A 15,624-nucleotide genomic window follows, 5' to 3' on the forward strand; every position below is an offset into this window, starting at 1 on the left:
TGTCGTTTGTAGTGCTTGAACTCAGGGCAGAATTGAAACAGTTTAATTTTCTGTTCCAGATAAACAACTCTTTAACCATCTGATGCTGGTGTCCACTATAAAAGCTGGTTTAACCATTTAGAGTGTGATGTTACATCCAAACCAACGTGGGTGACCTTTGACTGTTGTTATTATGTCAGTTTCTTCCGAGGAGGCAAGGGAGACAGTGCCTCCTCAAAAAATTGGATGAGAACCCATTTTATAAAAATAAAACAACGCAAATATTACAAAATGTGACATTAAAAAGTGTATAAATCACTGACAGCAGCAAGTGAAGTTACAGCGGGAGTCCGCGTCTCTCTTGCCTCCTCTGATCCATTGAGTTTAATCCCTTGTGCGCTGGGTTTAGTGGGGGTAAATTGAGAATAAATTGGGGGAAAGTCACATGAGAGGAGGCAATACCTCCATCCTCCCCCACTGCTATGGTTGAATATGATTGGTTCGTGCGATAAACCCCGCCTCTTTTTTTTTTTTTTTTTTTTTTTTTTTGTGAGCAATCAGCTTTGTACATCATGTCTGTGACTGTTTACCAAGTTTGATGACTGATGAAAATAATTTGACTATTAAAAAAAAAACAGATGAACATTAGTTCACACTTATTATTGTTACTTATTTTGGAATACATGTAAAAATGCTTAAAAACACAAACTTGAGATTTTATATGTGGTTTAAATAAAAAGAACATATATATATATATATATATATATATATATATATATATATATATTTTTTATTATTTTTAATGTAATGATGATACTCTAAGTAGAAGATCGGCTGTCTTGCTGGTTGTTGTTTTTGTTTTGTTTTTGTTACTTTTATTACTATTTTACTTATACATATATAGACAGGGATATTTTTTTCTTCGAATTGGCCAAATATAATCTCTTAGATGTCGAGTTTTGCAAGGTTTACAGAATAAACTTTTAGCTTATAGTGTGTGTTACGGTAAAGAATTTTAGTTGTGCAATAAATCCACATCAGCCTGATGTCAAATAATAAACTTTGAGATAATCAGATGGCGTATGTTCAAATGTCAACCTCCAGCAAGAGTCAGTCACAGTGGGAAGTTAAATTTCTAGTATCCTACAGATGAACACTGAGCCTCTCTGGTATTCTTCTCTTGTCCGGTTCGTGTCCGGTTTCTTTTCTTTGCTCTGCAAACACAGAAGCTCTTTATAAGTCCATGTGCATGGGGACCCGGTGATTAAAATCCTCAGGCTGAGCATGTCTGGTAAGTGTTTTCTACATCTACCATATCTATATAATAGGGGTAATTTATTGAGGTAATATGTCTAAGTGAGTTTATCACTGTCGTGACATCCATCACTGATGTCGCGCGACGTTTTCGCCTAAGTTATTCTGCATGTACTTTGAGACATAGAAACAGTTGAAGCCAGTTATCGGTTGTAGATGAGTTTGGTTTGTGTAACATAAATATTATAGCTGTGATGCGGGGTGTGTAGCCTATTATTATGGGTCTGTCTTTACTAATTAATGCTTAAACACCCCCCAAAGGCAACACCGATTGCGCTCAGAAAATGACTGAAAAAAGAAGAATAGCATCTCGCACGCTGTTCCTTTCTTCTTGATTTTACGCGTTCCTGATCTGTGTCTCCTGACAACATCCCAGCGGAGGGCATGTCCGTGACAATCCAGTTTAAAAAAGAACAAAAAGTAGAATTTTCTTTTGATAAATTATTCTTTTCACAAAGCTAAAAAAGGTATGGAGGGTGCTCAAAATAAAGAAATTCTGTCAAGTGCCTTTCAAATGCGTTTTTATTTTATTTTATGTTCCTCTAATAAATTGATAAACTTTCTCAGTGGAAGAGCAACATTTTTTTTTTTTCTTAAATGTTGACGTTGCTGAACTCACCCTACAAGAGAATGAATGATGTGGCGTTTACGCACGCGTCACGCAAGCCCCGCCCCGTTTACCTGAAATACGCGCACCTGGATCCACGACGCGGAAGTCCTGTTGAGATTGCGCCACTTTGACATCGCCGTGGTCAGCAGTTCTGCTTTGGGACAGTCGTTGTTGAAGTTCTAAACTCTTTTGGATATGAACTGACATGAATTTTAAGCGCAGTCGGTAGGCTATGTCTTTCTGTTTCTTTACTGGACACTGATTCATAGTTTGTACAGATGGTGTTATTGTGCTATAATAATGATTAACCCTAAAATTACTCAAAATTACGTACATAAAGCAACATGTGTCGCATTAAATGGATTTTTATCTGTCATCCAGGAATACCTCACCATGTGAACTAATTGTTTTTACTTATGGATTAAATGCATGGTTTATCAAATATCATATTCATGTTCAGGTTTATATTTAGTTGGAAAGAAAGTAAATAGCAAAGTGTGGTTACACTTTATTTTAAGGTGTCTTTGTTACACTTTGTTATTAAATATCATATTCATGTTCAGGTTTATATTAAGTTGGAAAGAACCTAAATAGCAAAGTGTGGTGGTTACACTTAATTTTAAGGTGTCTTTGTTACACAGTAATTATACATTTAAGTACTGAGTAATAAAGTAACTACTAAAGAACTACTGGTTCGGTTAGGGTTAGTTACGTGTAATTTTGCATAATTTATAGTTATTACTATAGTAACTCCATGTAACATATGTAACAATGACACTAAAATAAAGTGTTATTTGCTTTTCTTCAAATTTCTGTAACAACACTCCCCCATCTCACATGTAAGTGGTCATTAAAATGTATTTTCATTGACAAAAAAGTGTTTTAGTAAAGAATATGCATCTAACTTTTGTTTCACATTACGTTGGCTGGGGAAACCTTAGCATGCATTCAAGGGTTGAAAGAAAAAACTATTATGATAAATCAAAAAAAAATTCTCGTCTGTCTGATGTTTGTAATATGATTAATACTTTTCCATTGGTTAAAAGTCCCAATTATCATTTGGAAAAGTTTTCCCCCAAAGCGGTGTTGTTAAAGTAATTAAATTCATAAAATTACCTCTCATGTGAAGAATGATTTCCCAGCCACCTAAAAGAGGCTTAAATATCAAAGACAACATTTATGTTGGACGTTCAGAAGCGGAGTTCCAGAGTTTTCCGTTCTCAAGCCAGTTGTCAGAAGTGTTTAGCTTGTCGGCAGTGCTCTGCAGTGTCATCTTTTAGTGCTCACCTTTCCTCTCCCGTTCTCAGGTTGGACAGGCGGTGATGTTTGGCACAGAGAGCGTGTCAGGTGAAGCTTTGTTTCCCACTCTCTGAACTCCTCAGAAGAATGCCACTGTTCCGCAGGCTCACGCGCAGACGGCTGCACCCATGGAAGCTCGCCATCGTGGCTTTAGTGTTCGTGACTTTCCTGTTTCTGATGCAGCGAGAGGTGGTCAGCCAGAACCCCCAGGACGAACCCTGGCTCAAAGGGATAGTGGAGAAACGGGATGGCGTTCTCGGGATGGTGATTGGGGCGGTGAATAACTTCCGGGACGCTATGCCAAAGATGCAGATCAAAGCTCCCGTGAGGCAGCAGGAGCGCGAGGGCAGTCCGGCCTGTCTGTCCGGATACTACACGACCGCTGAACTACGACCGGTCCTGGAAAGGCCGCAGCAAAACCCCAGCGCCCCAGGGGCTTCTGGGAAGGCTTTTCACACTGACAATCTGGGCTCGTCGGAGCAAAAAGAGAAGGAGAGAGGAGAGGAGAAGCACTGCTTTAACTTGTACGCCAGTGATCGGATCTCTCTGAGCAGAGACCTCGGCCCTGATACCAGACCTCCAGAGTACGTACCACCGGTTTGCTTTATGCTTGTCTTTCAGTTATAGCAGCATTTGATTGAGGGAGAGGTTAGTCAGACTGCTAGACAGGACATATATTTGTATTATCTGTCTCTTTCATATTTAAATATTCAGGGTTTCCACAGAAATATCAGGGAATTTTAAAAACCAGCATTAAATCAAAATGGACCATTTTTATTTTTTAATGGAACATTGCAGTATTTATTATAAATGATTTTGTGCCCTAGTAATCTTTATTCAAAATAACGTCCCCTCCCTCTTGCAGCGACATCTCTTCTCTTCTCTGATGAGTGTTTACTGGGGTGAGGGCGGGACAACCAACCTGTCAATCACATGAGATCTACCAATAGCAGACCACAACCATCCAATCAATTACGGATGACAAAATCAAGTCCCGCCCTACATTTTGTCTAGTTCAGAAGCCGTTTCACTCGTCACAATAGGGAAGAAAATACTATCTCAGCTTCAGTTTCATGCCGACTTTAATGGTTTAACCTGCCGGATAATGCGCTCATTCGTGAAACATGAGAAAAACAGATGTGATTGAACCATTTTTGCATAAATTCTCACTTTCAGCTCAATTAAAGTATTTATGTAAGAATGGAATTCTGATTTATTTACACAGAACTTTTTTCATGTTTCATAAAAGCAGCCCTGTGAATGCAGTCTCTAGAGAAATTATTTATAAAACAATAATCATCCAATAGTCATCGCCTACTGGAAAAGTCATATAGAAGTGGAGATTCATTAGTCAGAAAGTGTGGGAATCCTTACTATTGTAAATGTTCAGCTGAAAGGAATGATATTTTAGAAAATAGGCATGTTGAAGCTCTAGTTTAGATCAGTGTCAATCATTTACTTGATGTCATAGTGTTTCTTTACTTGACATTTTTCTAAATACTTTATACAAGATTGTTTGTTTGCATATAATCTAGAGCAAAATTAATTTATCTGTTGAAACTACAGACTAGCCTTTCTCCTCAGACAAGTTATTTAAACACGTCTATGCAGATATTGCGACTAATTACAAACTGAGACAAAGATGAGCTTTTCTCTAATTAAACACGTTTGTTCTTGCCCTGATATACACAAATTCATATCGCTCATTGTTTTACAAAGTGTCACACAACACACAATTAGTCAACTGAAAAATAACATCCAGACTAGGCCTGGCAGTAAAATAAAAATCTAGTTAAAATAATTAAAATATGCACCAATATAAAAATACATAGTGAAATATCAGTTGCACTTTATTTTACAGTATATGTGCTTACAAGAAAGTACTGGTTAATATAAGGTAACTACATGGGTTGAGGTTAGGTTTAGGTGTAGGTTCAGGGTTATTACCCAGTTATTGTAATCACTAAATAGTGATTACATGGCATGTACATGGGGAACCGGACTGTAAAATGAAGCGCTACACAAATATCTTAATAAAATGTTTTAACACATGTACAATAATTCTATGCCAAAACAAATCCTGAGAGATAATGGAAATGAAATGTTGAGTCAGTGTTGAACTGATTAATTGAAATTGGCAGTTTAATCTGACTCACAGAAATGAATCAAACTTACCTTTTCTTTTCCAATGCTGGTTTTGCTACAATCATAGATGCTATTTTAGTATAATTGAGATACTATTATAGTTTAGTTCATATATGGAGGTGTTTTTAAAAAAAAGTTAGTTTTTTGTTGTGTGTTTTTGTCTTTTTTTATACGTTTGATTTTATATATATACACGGGTCAATGACGTGACGGGTCATTTTTTTGTCCAAAGGCCTTAATAATAATAAAAAAAAACAAATATATAACATCCAAAGTATGTAAGGTAGTACAACTTGATCTCTTTTACTGAATCCAAAAGGTTTTAATTATATTTTACTACATATAAAGGTATTTTAAAGATTTCGAAGTGTCAAAAGGTCATTCGGTAAAACCGATATAGTAAATATTTAAATGGAATAATATTGTTTTTAATAACTAAAGGAACTACAATAATACAAATATAAAGCAGATAAGGCTATTTTTTTTTACATGTCCCCTTTTCTCCTTTCCCTGTGCAATGTTTTACTTGAATATGTTGCAGTGTTTAGAGTAGTCCAATAAATGATTACATTTATGAGATCAGTGATCATTTTATTTAATATTTCTTCTGTGGTACACACTATATACTATCTCAACATCAATGTCAAATCAGTTTTTAACTTTCAAATCAGTGGTTAAACCGAATGACTTTTGGTGACACATTTTTTCCATCTTGTAATAAATGACAAAAAACAGTGTTAATTGATTGTACAAACCACACAATCTTATTGTTAACACCTAGGTAAACTAAAAAATGGTTATATCTCCATTCTATTTTTTTACACTTTTAAAAACTTTATTCGTGACCCATATATATATATATTCAGTTTTAGTTATTTTAGTATGCCTTGTTTTTTTTATATATTTTTTATTTGAGTTCATGTTCATTTTATTTCAAGTAATGAAAGTGTTCTAGAAAAGGTTTGAGTCTTTAGGAAAATGAATGGCCAAACAGTCGTATTGAGTAAAATCCCCTCTTTCCTTCATATTTTTCCTCTCTCAGATGCATCGAGCAGACGTTCCGGCGCTGTCCGCCCCTGCCGACCACAAGCGTGATCATCGTGTTCCACAATGAAGCGTGGAGTACGTTACTGCGGACCGTCTACAGCGTCCTGCACACCTCTCCTGCTCTGCTCCTCAAAGAGATCATCCTCGTGGATGACGCCAGCGTTGACGGTAACTCACCTCAAGCCTGCTGTCCCTCGAGACCATCATGTGCTTTAATGGGCGTCCGGTTTCACTCAAGCAACCCGTTTTACAGAATTCTTGTAGGCCTGCTGACACCTGGCCGCCTGTTACTACGGGAAGCAGAGCTGTTTGGGAATGTTCTCAGAGGAGTTTTGCTCAGTCAGTGAGGTATAGGGGGGGTATCAGTGGACTCTTAAAAACCAGATCTGTGACGGGCGGACCAGGAAAATGAGCATTAGAGCGACTGGTTTTCCGAACTGGTTTTACTTCAGGAGCCATATTTGACATTAGACCTCAAGTGGCTCAACTCAACACAGCAACAGAAAAATCGCTTGGTAAAAATAGAAATGTCTTTAAAATCAAACCTTGCAATTTTTTGCAGCATTAATTTTGGCAGTATGCAAAATAATTGTTATAATTAAGTTAAGTTTCTTGAGTTTCAATGGATTCATGTTCTCAGCAACTAAAACAAACACACAATGTTTATCCTCGCTGTGACTCGTGTTTAAAGGCATAGTTCATTCAAAAATGATAATTCCGTCAGTAATTACTCGCCCCGATGTCGTTCCAAGGTCGTAAGACTTTCGTTCATCTTCGGAACAGAAATGAAGATATTTTTAATGTAATCTGAGAGATTTCTGTCCCTCCATTGACAGCTACGCAACTAATACTTTGATGCTTCAAAAAGTTCATAAAGAGATCATAAAAGTCAAAAAGTTCATAAAGAGATCATAAAAGTCAAAATTTTCTGAAGTGACTCGATCGCTTTATATGATGAACAGATTGAATTTAGGCTTTTATTCACATATAAACATTCATCAATATCAACACACACACCAGTTGTGGTAAACGGAAGCTCAAGCATGTTCACTTGACGTGTGAGAACCAATGAGGTTCATTCTCGTGTTACGCATCACGTTTGAACCAATGAGGTTTGTTCTTGCGCGTCAAGCAGATTTGGTTGAGCTGGTTTATTTGCGCTGATCAATGTTTATATGTGAATAAAAGCCTAAATTAAATCATCATATAAAGCAATCGAGTCTCTTCAGAAAATGTGGACTAAACCGCTCAATTCAAATGGATTAGTTTTACGATCTCTTTATGAACTTTTTGAGATGTCAAAGTGGTAGTTGCGTAGCTGTCAGTGGAGGGACAGAAAGCTCTCAGATTTCATCAAAAAGATCTTCATTTGAGTTCTGAAGATGAACAAAAGTCTTATGAGTTTGGAACAATATGAGGGTGAGTAATTAATGACAGAATTTTCATTTTTGGGTGAACTATCCCTTTAATGTAGTCTGGTTTCTTTCACATTGTGTAGTTTTGATCATGATTTTTGAGGATGATGGACCTGTTAATGACATTTGACTAATTTTGACTGACTTGCAGATGAATTTGCACCAAAATACCATAGTGTTTGAGTGGGCACAATTTTTTTACAGCAACAACAAAAGACAAATAAAGCAACTGCTTTCCTAAATATGCGCAATTACACTGCTGGTCAAAAGTTTGGGGTCGGTGAGATTTTTTAAAAACAATTTCTAACCATTTTCTTTTACAATTTCTGTAAAAAATACAGTAATTAGTCTTCAGTGTCACACGATCCTTCAGAAGTCATTCTAATATGCTGATTTGCTCTCCAAGCACAACATTTCTGATTATTATCAGGTTTATTATTATATATTGAAAATATCAAATTTTTATGGAAACCATTAAGTGTATAGAAAGAATTCTTTTGTAACATTCTGAATGTCTTAACTGATACTTTTTTGATCAATTTAGAGCATCCTTGCCAAATAAAAGTATTGCTTTCTTAAAAAGAAATCTTCCTGACCCCAGACTATTGAATGGTAGTCTTTATAGTTAGTTGCGTTTGGTTATTTGAATTTAGCATTGATTTTCAGATCAAAACAAACCTGATATGCATTTTTTTGGTTGAGAACCACTGCACTAGTATAAGCATCTATCCGTTGCCCTGGTTGAGTCACGCAGGGAATGAACTTTCTCTCTTGGCAGCCCGCCAGTGTGAGGAATGAAAGCCAGGGAATTGGCTTTCAACTATTCCTTTACGCTCCCTCTTCTTTTAATTACACCCTCCGTCTCTCCTTCTCAAGCAGTTCCAGCTTCCGCTGAGAAAGACCAGTCTTCTGTGTGTTGACCCCTGCCCTCAGAGGCAGCCAAAACCTATAGGACGTCCCGCAGCGCTGCTGTGAATCATTTCAGCTGCTTTCAGCAGGCTTGTGCTTTACACCTTTACTCTTAAATGATTCTGAAGAGGATAATACATATTATGTGATATCATAAATCATAATGTCTGTGTTGGGAAAGCTACTCTTAAACTGCAGCGTCCCAAGCAACTCATAATTTAAAGTAGTTAAATGGTCAAGCAACCCTCCCTGTTGAGAATAAAGACTAAGGTGTTGAAAAAGACTAAGCCTGGTCTAGTGCAATGGTTTATGGGGGTTTTCAGTGCCATTAGTGTCACCAAAAAGAAACGCAAAAAGGTGGCATGCCGTTTGGTCTGATTTAGTGCTGTTAGTTTGTGCAGAAATGATACACTTCTGTTTGACGTTACTGTATTCATCACTATTTTTAGCTAGTTACTCCTCAGTTCTGTATAATATATAATATTATGCCAAAGTGCTGGTCGGTGGCTTTGCCCTGAGGGCTGCTGGGAAGTGCAGACTCATGAAAGGAGATATTTACGCTTAATGAATACGTACACACCCATATCTACTAGATTAAAGGTACTGCTTGTGCTTTGTCCTGCTCTTTTAGATATATTATTAAATCTTTTATCCCAGCATACTGAATCTAAGACATATCCTGGCAGAATACTGAATCAGTCTGAAGGCAAAATGTTAGACGTTTAACCACAGTAACATTTAGAAGTTAAAAGAGCACCGATTGACATGATATAAATAAAACGACTCTGAAATCGGTTTCAAAAACTAGTGAACAGCTTTGACTCAACCTCATACTGACTACATAGGCAGCTGCCTTCTAAGGGAGCATGCAAACTGAAGAGACATGCTTTTATGCTCTACATATGCTTGATATTTTAATAAGCATAGAAATACTTGAATAAGCATTATAGTGCTCACACACATAACACACACTACCGTTTAGAAGTTTGGATTTGGTACGATTTTTTTTATGTTTTTGACAGAAAACTTTTATGCTCACCAAGGCTTCATTTATTTGATCAAAAATACATAAAAAATCAGTAATATTATTGCAATTCAAAATAACTGTTTTTAATATGAATTTATTTTAAAATGTAATTTATTCCTGCGATGCAAAGCTGAATTTTCAGCATCGTTACGCAGCTGCTCAAGAAAAAATTCTTATTATTGTTGAAAACAGCTGTTTTATATTTTTGTGGAAACGGACACTTTTTTCAGGATTCTTTGATGAATAGGACGTTTAAAAGAACAGCATTTATTTGAAAAAAAATAAATAATATTTTGTAATATAAATGTCTTTACCGTCAATTTTGATCAGTTTAATACATCCTTGCTGAATAACAGTATTATTTTCTTAAAAAAAAAAAATCTTAGATCTTAGCAGCCACAAAATATTACATTTTTATAACAGACATTTCTCTCATTTCATCTTCCATCTGTATGCATTTTGTACTGAGCATTCTGTTATTCCCTTCTCTGTGAAAGCATGCATGCATTAGAATTTTGAGTAAAGAATGTTTAACAATTATTGATCGCAAATTAAATGCACAAAAACACATTGTTTTGACTTTTCTGTTTCTCACAGAGCGACTGAAGGACGAACTGGACGAGTTTCTGAAACAGCTGCACATCGTTCGCGTGGTCCGCCAGCGCGAGCGAAAGGGCCTGATCACTGCCCGGCTCCTCGGGGCCTCCGTGGCCACAGGGGACACGCTCACCTTCCTGGATGCCCACTGTGAGTACGGTAGCCAAACTCTGGCATGTGAAATCACTGAGTTTGTTATATGAGCGACTTGCCATTTTAAAGAGCAAATCACTCCCACTCAAGTTGCTGGATTCACATTAATAGGGTTTGTGTCTTAATAAAAACATACTCTTTATAACAAGCCTGTGGTCAGTTAGAACTGCTCTGCGCTGGAAAGAATCTGATGCTTTTTTAATTCCGTCTGAGTTTAGGCTTGTTAAACATTCATGATGTTATTTAGACCGTGTTTGTGTCCTCCGCTGGTGTGGCTGACTGGGATACGATCAGGCAGTGCAATGCAACAATTTGCTCAAATTGATTTAGAACACAGTCTTATTTATTCATAACGGCTGTGTTTATTCATCTGAGTGTTGTAAGTAAATACGTTCAAGTAAATGAGAGTAAGAGGGGATGGTTTAGCCTGAGGATTGGAAAGTACTCTATGCAAGTTTGCAAACTTAAAGAGGCCATATTATGGCCAATGTCTTGATCTTTATTTTTGGGTTTTCATGCTTGAATGTTCAAAAAACACATTATTTTCCCCATATTTGATATTATTGCAGCACCTCTCTTCCCGGTCTGTCAGTAACGCTCTGTTTAGTTCCTGTCTCTATGAAGCCCCTCCTTCTGAAAAGCACAATGCGCTCTGATTGGTCGGCTGGACCAGTGTGTTGTGATTCGTCCATCGCTTCAGCGTGTTTCTGAAATGTTAGCATACCTTACCATAACCGCAAGTTTCAACACACTACCAACTCAACCAGGCTCCGCCCCTTTATTCTGTGTATGCCTTTGCTGGGAATTATTTAAATGAGGAATTTTCCCAGGAATAAAAACTCAAGACTACAATGGAGTCGTTTCAGGGAGTTCAGAAACAATGACACTGATATAATATGGACTTTGTTCTTTGTAACTTCGTAGACCCTTTTCATGCTCATGATATTTTGTAAAACTATAATAGGTCCTCTTTGATTTCTCAGACTTCTCAAGATGCTTCCGCTTTAAAATGCTTCGTTTGTTTAGGTGAATGTTTCCACGGATGGCTCGAGCCGCTGCTGGCCAGGATAGCGGAGAACTCCACTGCCGTAGTGAGTCCTGACATCACCACCATTGACCTGAACACGTTTGAGTTCATGAAACCCTCCCCGTACGGACAGCACCATAACCGGGGGAATTTCGACTGGGGCCTGTCCTTCGGCTGGGAAACCCTTCCAGATCATGAGAAACACAGGCGCAAAGATGAGACATACCCAATTAAGTAAGGAAACGTTAAGCTTTACAATAAAGTAGGGGTGTAACGGTTCTCGGTAAAAAAAACGAACCGTACCGCTCTCCACCCACGGTTCGGCACGCACTTGCACCGCGGTTCATCTCAAATCTGACGACGCATACGCATCTATAATATGGTTTGCTGAAAATAACAATGAGTTAGGCTAATGCTTCTGTCGATGGATACGCATACGCGCACATGGAAAGCTTGCAAATATTGAGTTCTCCTATGCTGGGTACACACCAATTTTGTTTTTTACATCTTATAAGATTTTCAAAATGTGATAGACCACAAACACAAGGACAAAAAAATCCTAGATTTAAGCGTTTTGCTCCTATAGTGCGTGGTGTGCCATGATGTGACAAAGACAGCACACCACACACGAACAGATTTTCAACCAGAGTCTCGACTGTGAACACAGGAAATCTCGCAAAATCTCGCGAGACTTCAGAATAAGCATGGCGGATGATATGCAGGAAGAAATTGCGTGATGATTGTTTTTGGAATGATTTTCACAGAAAATTCATGTGAAAAAAAAAACATTGTACCCATCATTATATATAACCTTTTATACAGAAATATATTCATTATTTATTGTCTTTATTTATTCTTTATTGGATTTATTGTCTCTTCAGAAAAAAGTTATTTAATCCCTCTATAGAACCTCACTGAACCCTTAACACTCAAAGTGTGTGTGTGTGAGAATGAATATTGTTTTGTTTCACGTGATAATCTCCAGAGCGTGCACGCGTTTGTCCTCGGAGTTCCCCCCACACATCAGGATTTCTGATCGTAAATATTAAACATGTTGAATATTTACGATTCGCGATCGAGGCGGCTCCGACGTTCTTCCGAGCAGGTTCGGACACTCTTAATACACCTCACACCAAGGGAAAATCTGATCAAATAATCTGTCGAACCATCAAGATAATCGGGACATAGCTAGGATTGTCGTAAGGGGAGAAATCGGCCCAAAATCAGCCCGATTATCTTTTGGTGTGTACCCAGCATTATGTCAACATGCCGATCTTGGCGAGTATCCTAGCAAACATAGTAGGTTATGTCTTAAGTGAACAGTAGAGAAAGACAGATGTGTCTTGCGTTATTCCATGCATTTTCTTAAAGTGACAGCAGCCTAATATTCCTGCTGTTTGTGATAATATTATCGAAATTGATAATGTTAATCAAGCAACAAAAGACAATGAAATCATCCTCTGCTCTTGACTGAATTGCTTTTGTAACCTTAATAATGATGAATCTTTATTTCATTTCTACAGTGGAGATGATATGCAGATTATATGCAAACCTGAAAAGCACTGTTTATTTTATTTGTATCATTTGCTCTATTGTATTTATTTGTGCTGTTGCTTGTAGTTTGATTATTTGTTCTTATTTTCTTTATTTTTAATTGACAGTAGTCCTTTTTTCCCTGAACATAGCGCATACTGAACCGTACCGAAACCGTGACCCTAAAACCGTCATACAAACCAAACCGTGAGTAATTTGAACCATTACCCCCCTACAATAAAGGAATTGTTCAGCCAAAAATGAAAACTATTTACTCATGCCATGACTTTCAAAATCCATAAGGTTTGGAGCAACATGACTATTCCTTAAATGCTTTCACTGAGAGATTAAATAGATTTGATGATACTCAGAAGTGAATTGTTTGTTTTCCATTTAAATGGTTTTGTTATCCACACACACACACACACACACACACACACACACAAAACACACATTTCAGTCATTTTCTATCTAATGAAAAACATTCAAAGCAGAGAAACATTTACACTGTAATCGCATTTGTCCTCGCAGGACGCCAACGTTCGCAGGGGGATTGTTCTCCATTTCCAGAGATTACTTCTACCATGTAGGAAGCTATGATGAGGAGATGGAGATTTGGGGAGGAGAAAATATTGAAATGTCCTTCAGGGTGAGTCCAAATTCATGTCACACAGTCCTTGTTTATGAACATCTTTAGGTCGTTCTTTGCACTTACACACGACCGTTCAAAAGTTAAGAAATTAATAGTTTTATTCAGAAAGGACACATTTAATTGTTCAAAAGTGACAGTGTAAAGATATTTACAATGTTACAAAAGATTTCTGTTTCAAATAAACTCTGCAAACTTTTGAATGGTAGTGTATATTGATTGTCAACCTTGAATGAAGCGAGACTTTCAAAATCAAACACTTTTAGAGATTCACGGCAAGAAAATTATATTAAGTTTAGTCTATTATTATAATTGCTTGGTGTCTAAATGTTCTTTAGTTATTTGAGAAATTATCACATTAACTGTTAAATTAAGTAAAAGATGTGTGTATGTAACTTAAATGTGTATGTCACGATTAGCGTTAAGCTTTGTATCAGTAGAAACCCGGTAGTATTTTGAGTGACCGTGCTTCCCTCCCTCATGTCCTCCTGAGACGAGAGATTTCTGTATTGTGTGTCTGGAAAAAAAAAACTCAGATGACGCAAAAATCTTCATTTATCGTCATCGGAGGCTTTTTTGTCCAGAGGCGAGAGACTCCAGCCAGTAGGAGGAGCTCGTTCCGCATGTCTTCAACCCGCCCATAGGGGGATCTCACGATAAAACGCCATCTTTTCAGTTTCGAGTCGACTAGTAGCCTAGTTGTATCATTTCTTCCGATACTGCCCTCTGTAACCGGTAGGCGTGGCTTGGGAGTGTCCTCGTAGGGCAGCGAAGCAAGTGCATTCTGGGAGTTGTTGTCTTTCATCCACATGAGCCAAAAATACATTTTCTGTCTTTTCTCAGTCTAGAAGGCACCAACTTCTAAAATAATTTCACATTTCTACTACATAAATGACCCAATTTAAATACACATTCATCTTTCCAGCGGTGAAATATCCCTTTAAATTTACATTAACTTACTTTTGTAGGGACTTTTGTGAACATTTAAGTGGTGATGCAAATGAATCATTGAGTCAGAATTTTGAATCAATTCATAGAAATGAATCAGTTGCCAACTCTAATGGTATTTCTGCTTTACAATCAGTGACTATACAAAAGCAAGGACTGGGAAACTAGTTAAATGACACTGTCTTAATTTAAAAATCTGTCCATGAACTTCCTAATAAATAAAGCTCTTCCTTTTCGTCTCATTAATTGAGGCTGTTTTCTGTAGTCTTGACCTCCTGCTGTCGTCCCTCAGGTGTGGCAGTGCGGCGGGCAGCTGGAGATCATCCCCTGTTCAGTCGTTGGTCACGTGTTTCGCACTAAGAGTCCGCACACCTTCCCCAAAGGCACGCAGGTGATCGCTCGCAACCAGGTGCGTCTGGCTGAGGTCTGGATGGATGACTTTAAAGAGATCTTCTACCGGAGGAACCAGCAGGCCGCTCAAATCGCCAAAGAGGTACAGCTCCCAACATTCCCAGTCCCTCAGTTCAACAATAAGATACTATATCTTACAATTAAGATACTATAAGATACAATAAGAGACTGTAAAGGTTTAGTTGTAGTGAGCAACTGAATGGCACCAAGGCTAGTGTGTTGCTCCCAACATTTGAAGAGCTCTCCCAGTCCGATTCCCCCTCAGTTTTTCCCAAATGACCTATAAAATAAAGGCTAATGTATATTAATAATATATTAATAAATATAATTACTGCTTATTAATAGTTAGTATGGTAGTTGTGAAGTTTAGGTATTGGGTGATTAAGGGATGTAGAATATGGTCATGTAGAATAAGGCATTAATACGTGCTTTATAAGTACTAGTAAACAGCCAATAATATGTATATAGTCTTTTTGAAAAAGTTTTTTTAAGTCTTGTATTCATATAAATATTTTATAGTTAATGTTTTAAATTATTTAAATGTATTATTATAATCATTTA

General features: G+C 37.3%; 1 protein-coding gene across 1 annotated transcript in view; it reads left to right on the top strand.

Annotated features, from left to right (window-relative positions):
- Positions 1 to 1,181: 1,181 nt before the first annotated feature.
- Positions 1,182 to 15,624, top strand: part of galnt3 (UDP-N-acetyl-alpha-D-galactosamine:polypeptide N-acetylgalactosaminyltransferase 3 (GalNAc-T3)) — a 20,811-nt gene continuing 6,368 nt past the window's right edge. The window contains exons 1-7 of the mRNA XM_084421176.1: positions 1,182 to 1,270; positions 3,211 to 3,786; positions 6,390 to 6,562; positions 10,343 to 10,492; positions 11,522 to 11,756; positions 13,587 to 13,704; positions 14,945 to 15,145. Of these exons, the coding sequence (XP_084277302.1) occupies positions 3,290 to 3,786; positions 6,390 to 6,562; positions 10,343 to 10,492; positions 11,522 to 11,756; positions 13,587 to 13,704; positions 14,945 to 15,145 (1,374 nt within the window). The 5' untranslated portion in view covers positions 1,182 to 1,270; positions 3,211 to 3,289. The remainder of the gene's footprint in view (positions 1,271 to 3,210; positions 3,787 to 6,389; positions 6,563 to 10,342; positions 10,493 to 11,521; positions 11,757 to 13,586; positions 13,705 to 14,944; positions 15,146 to 15,624) is intronic.

Source organism: Rutilus rutilus (genome assembly GCF_951802725.1).
Source record: "Rutilus rutilus genome assembly, chromosome: 10".
Taxonomy (NCBI): domain Eukaryota; kingdom Metazoa; phylum Chordata; class Actinopteri; order Cypriniformes; family Leuciscidae; genus Rutilus; species Rutilus rutilus.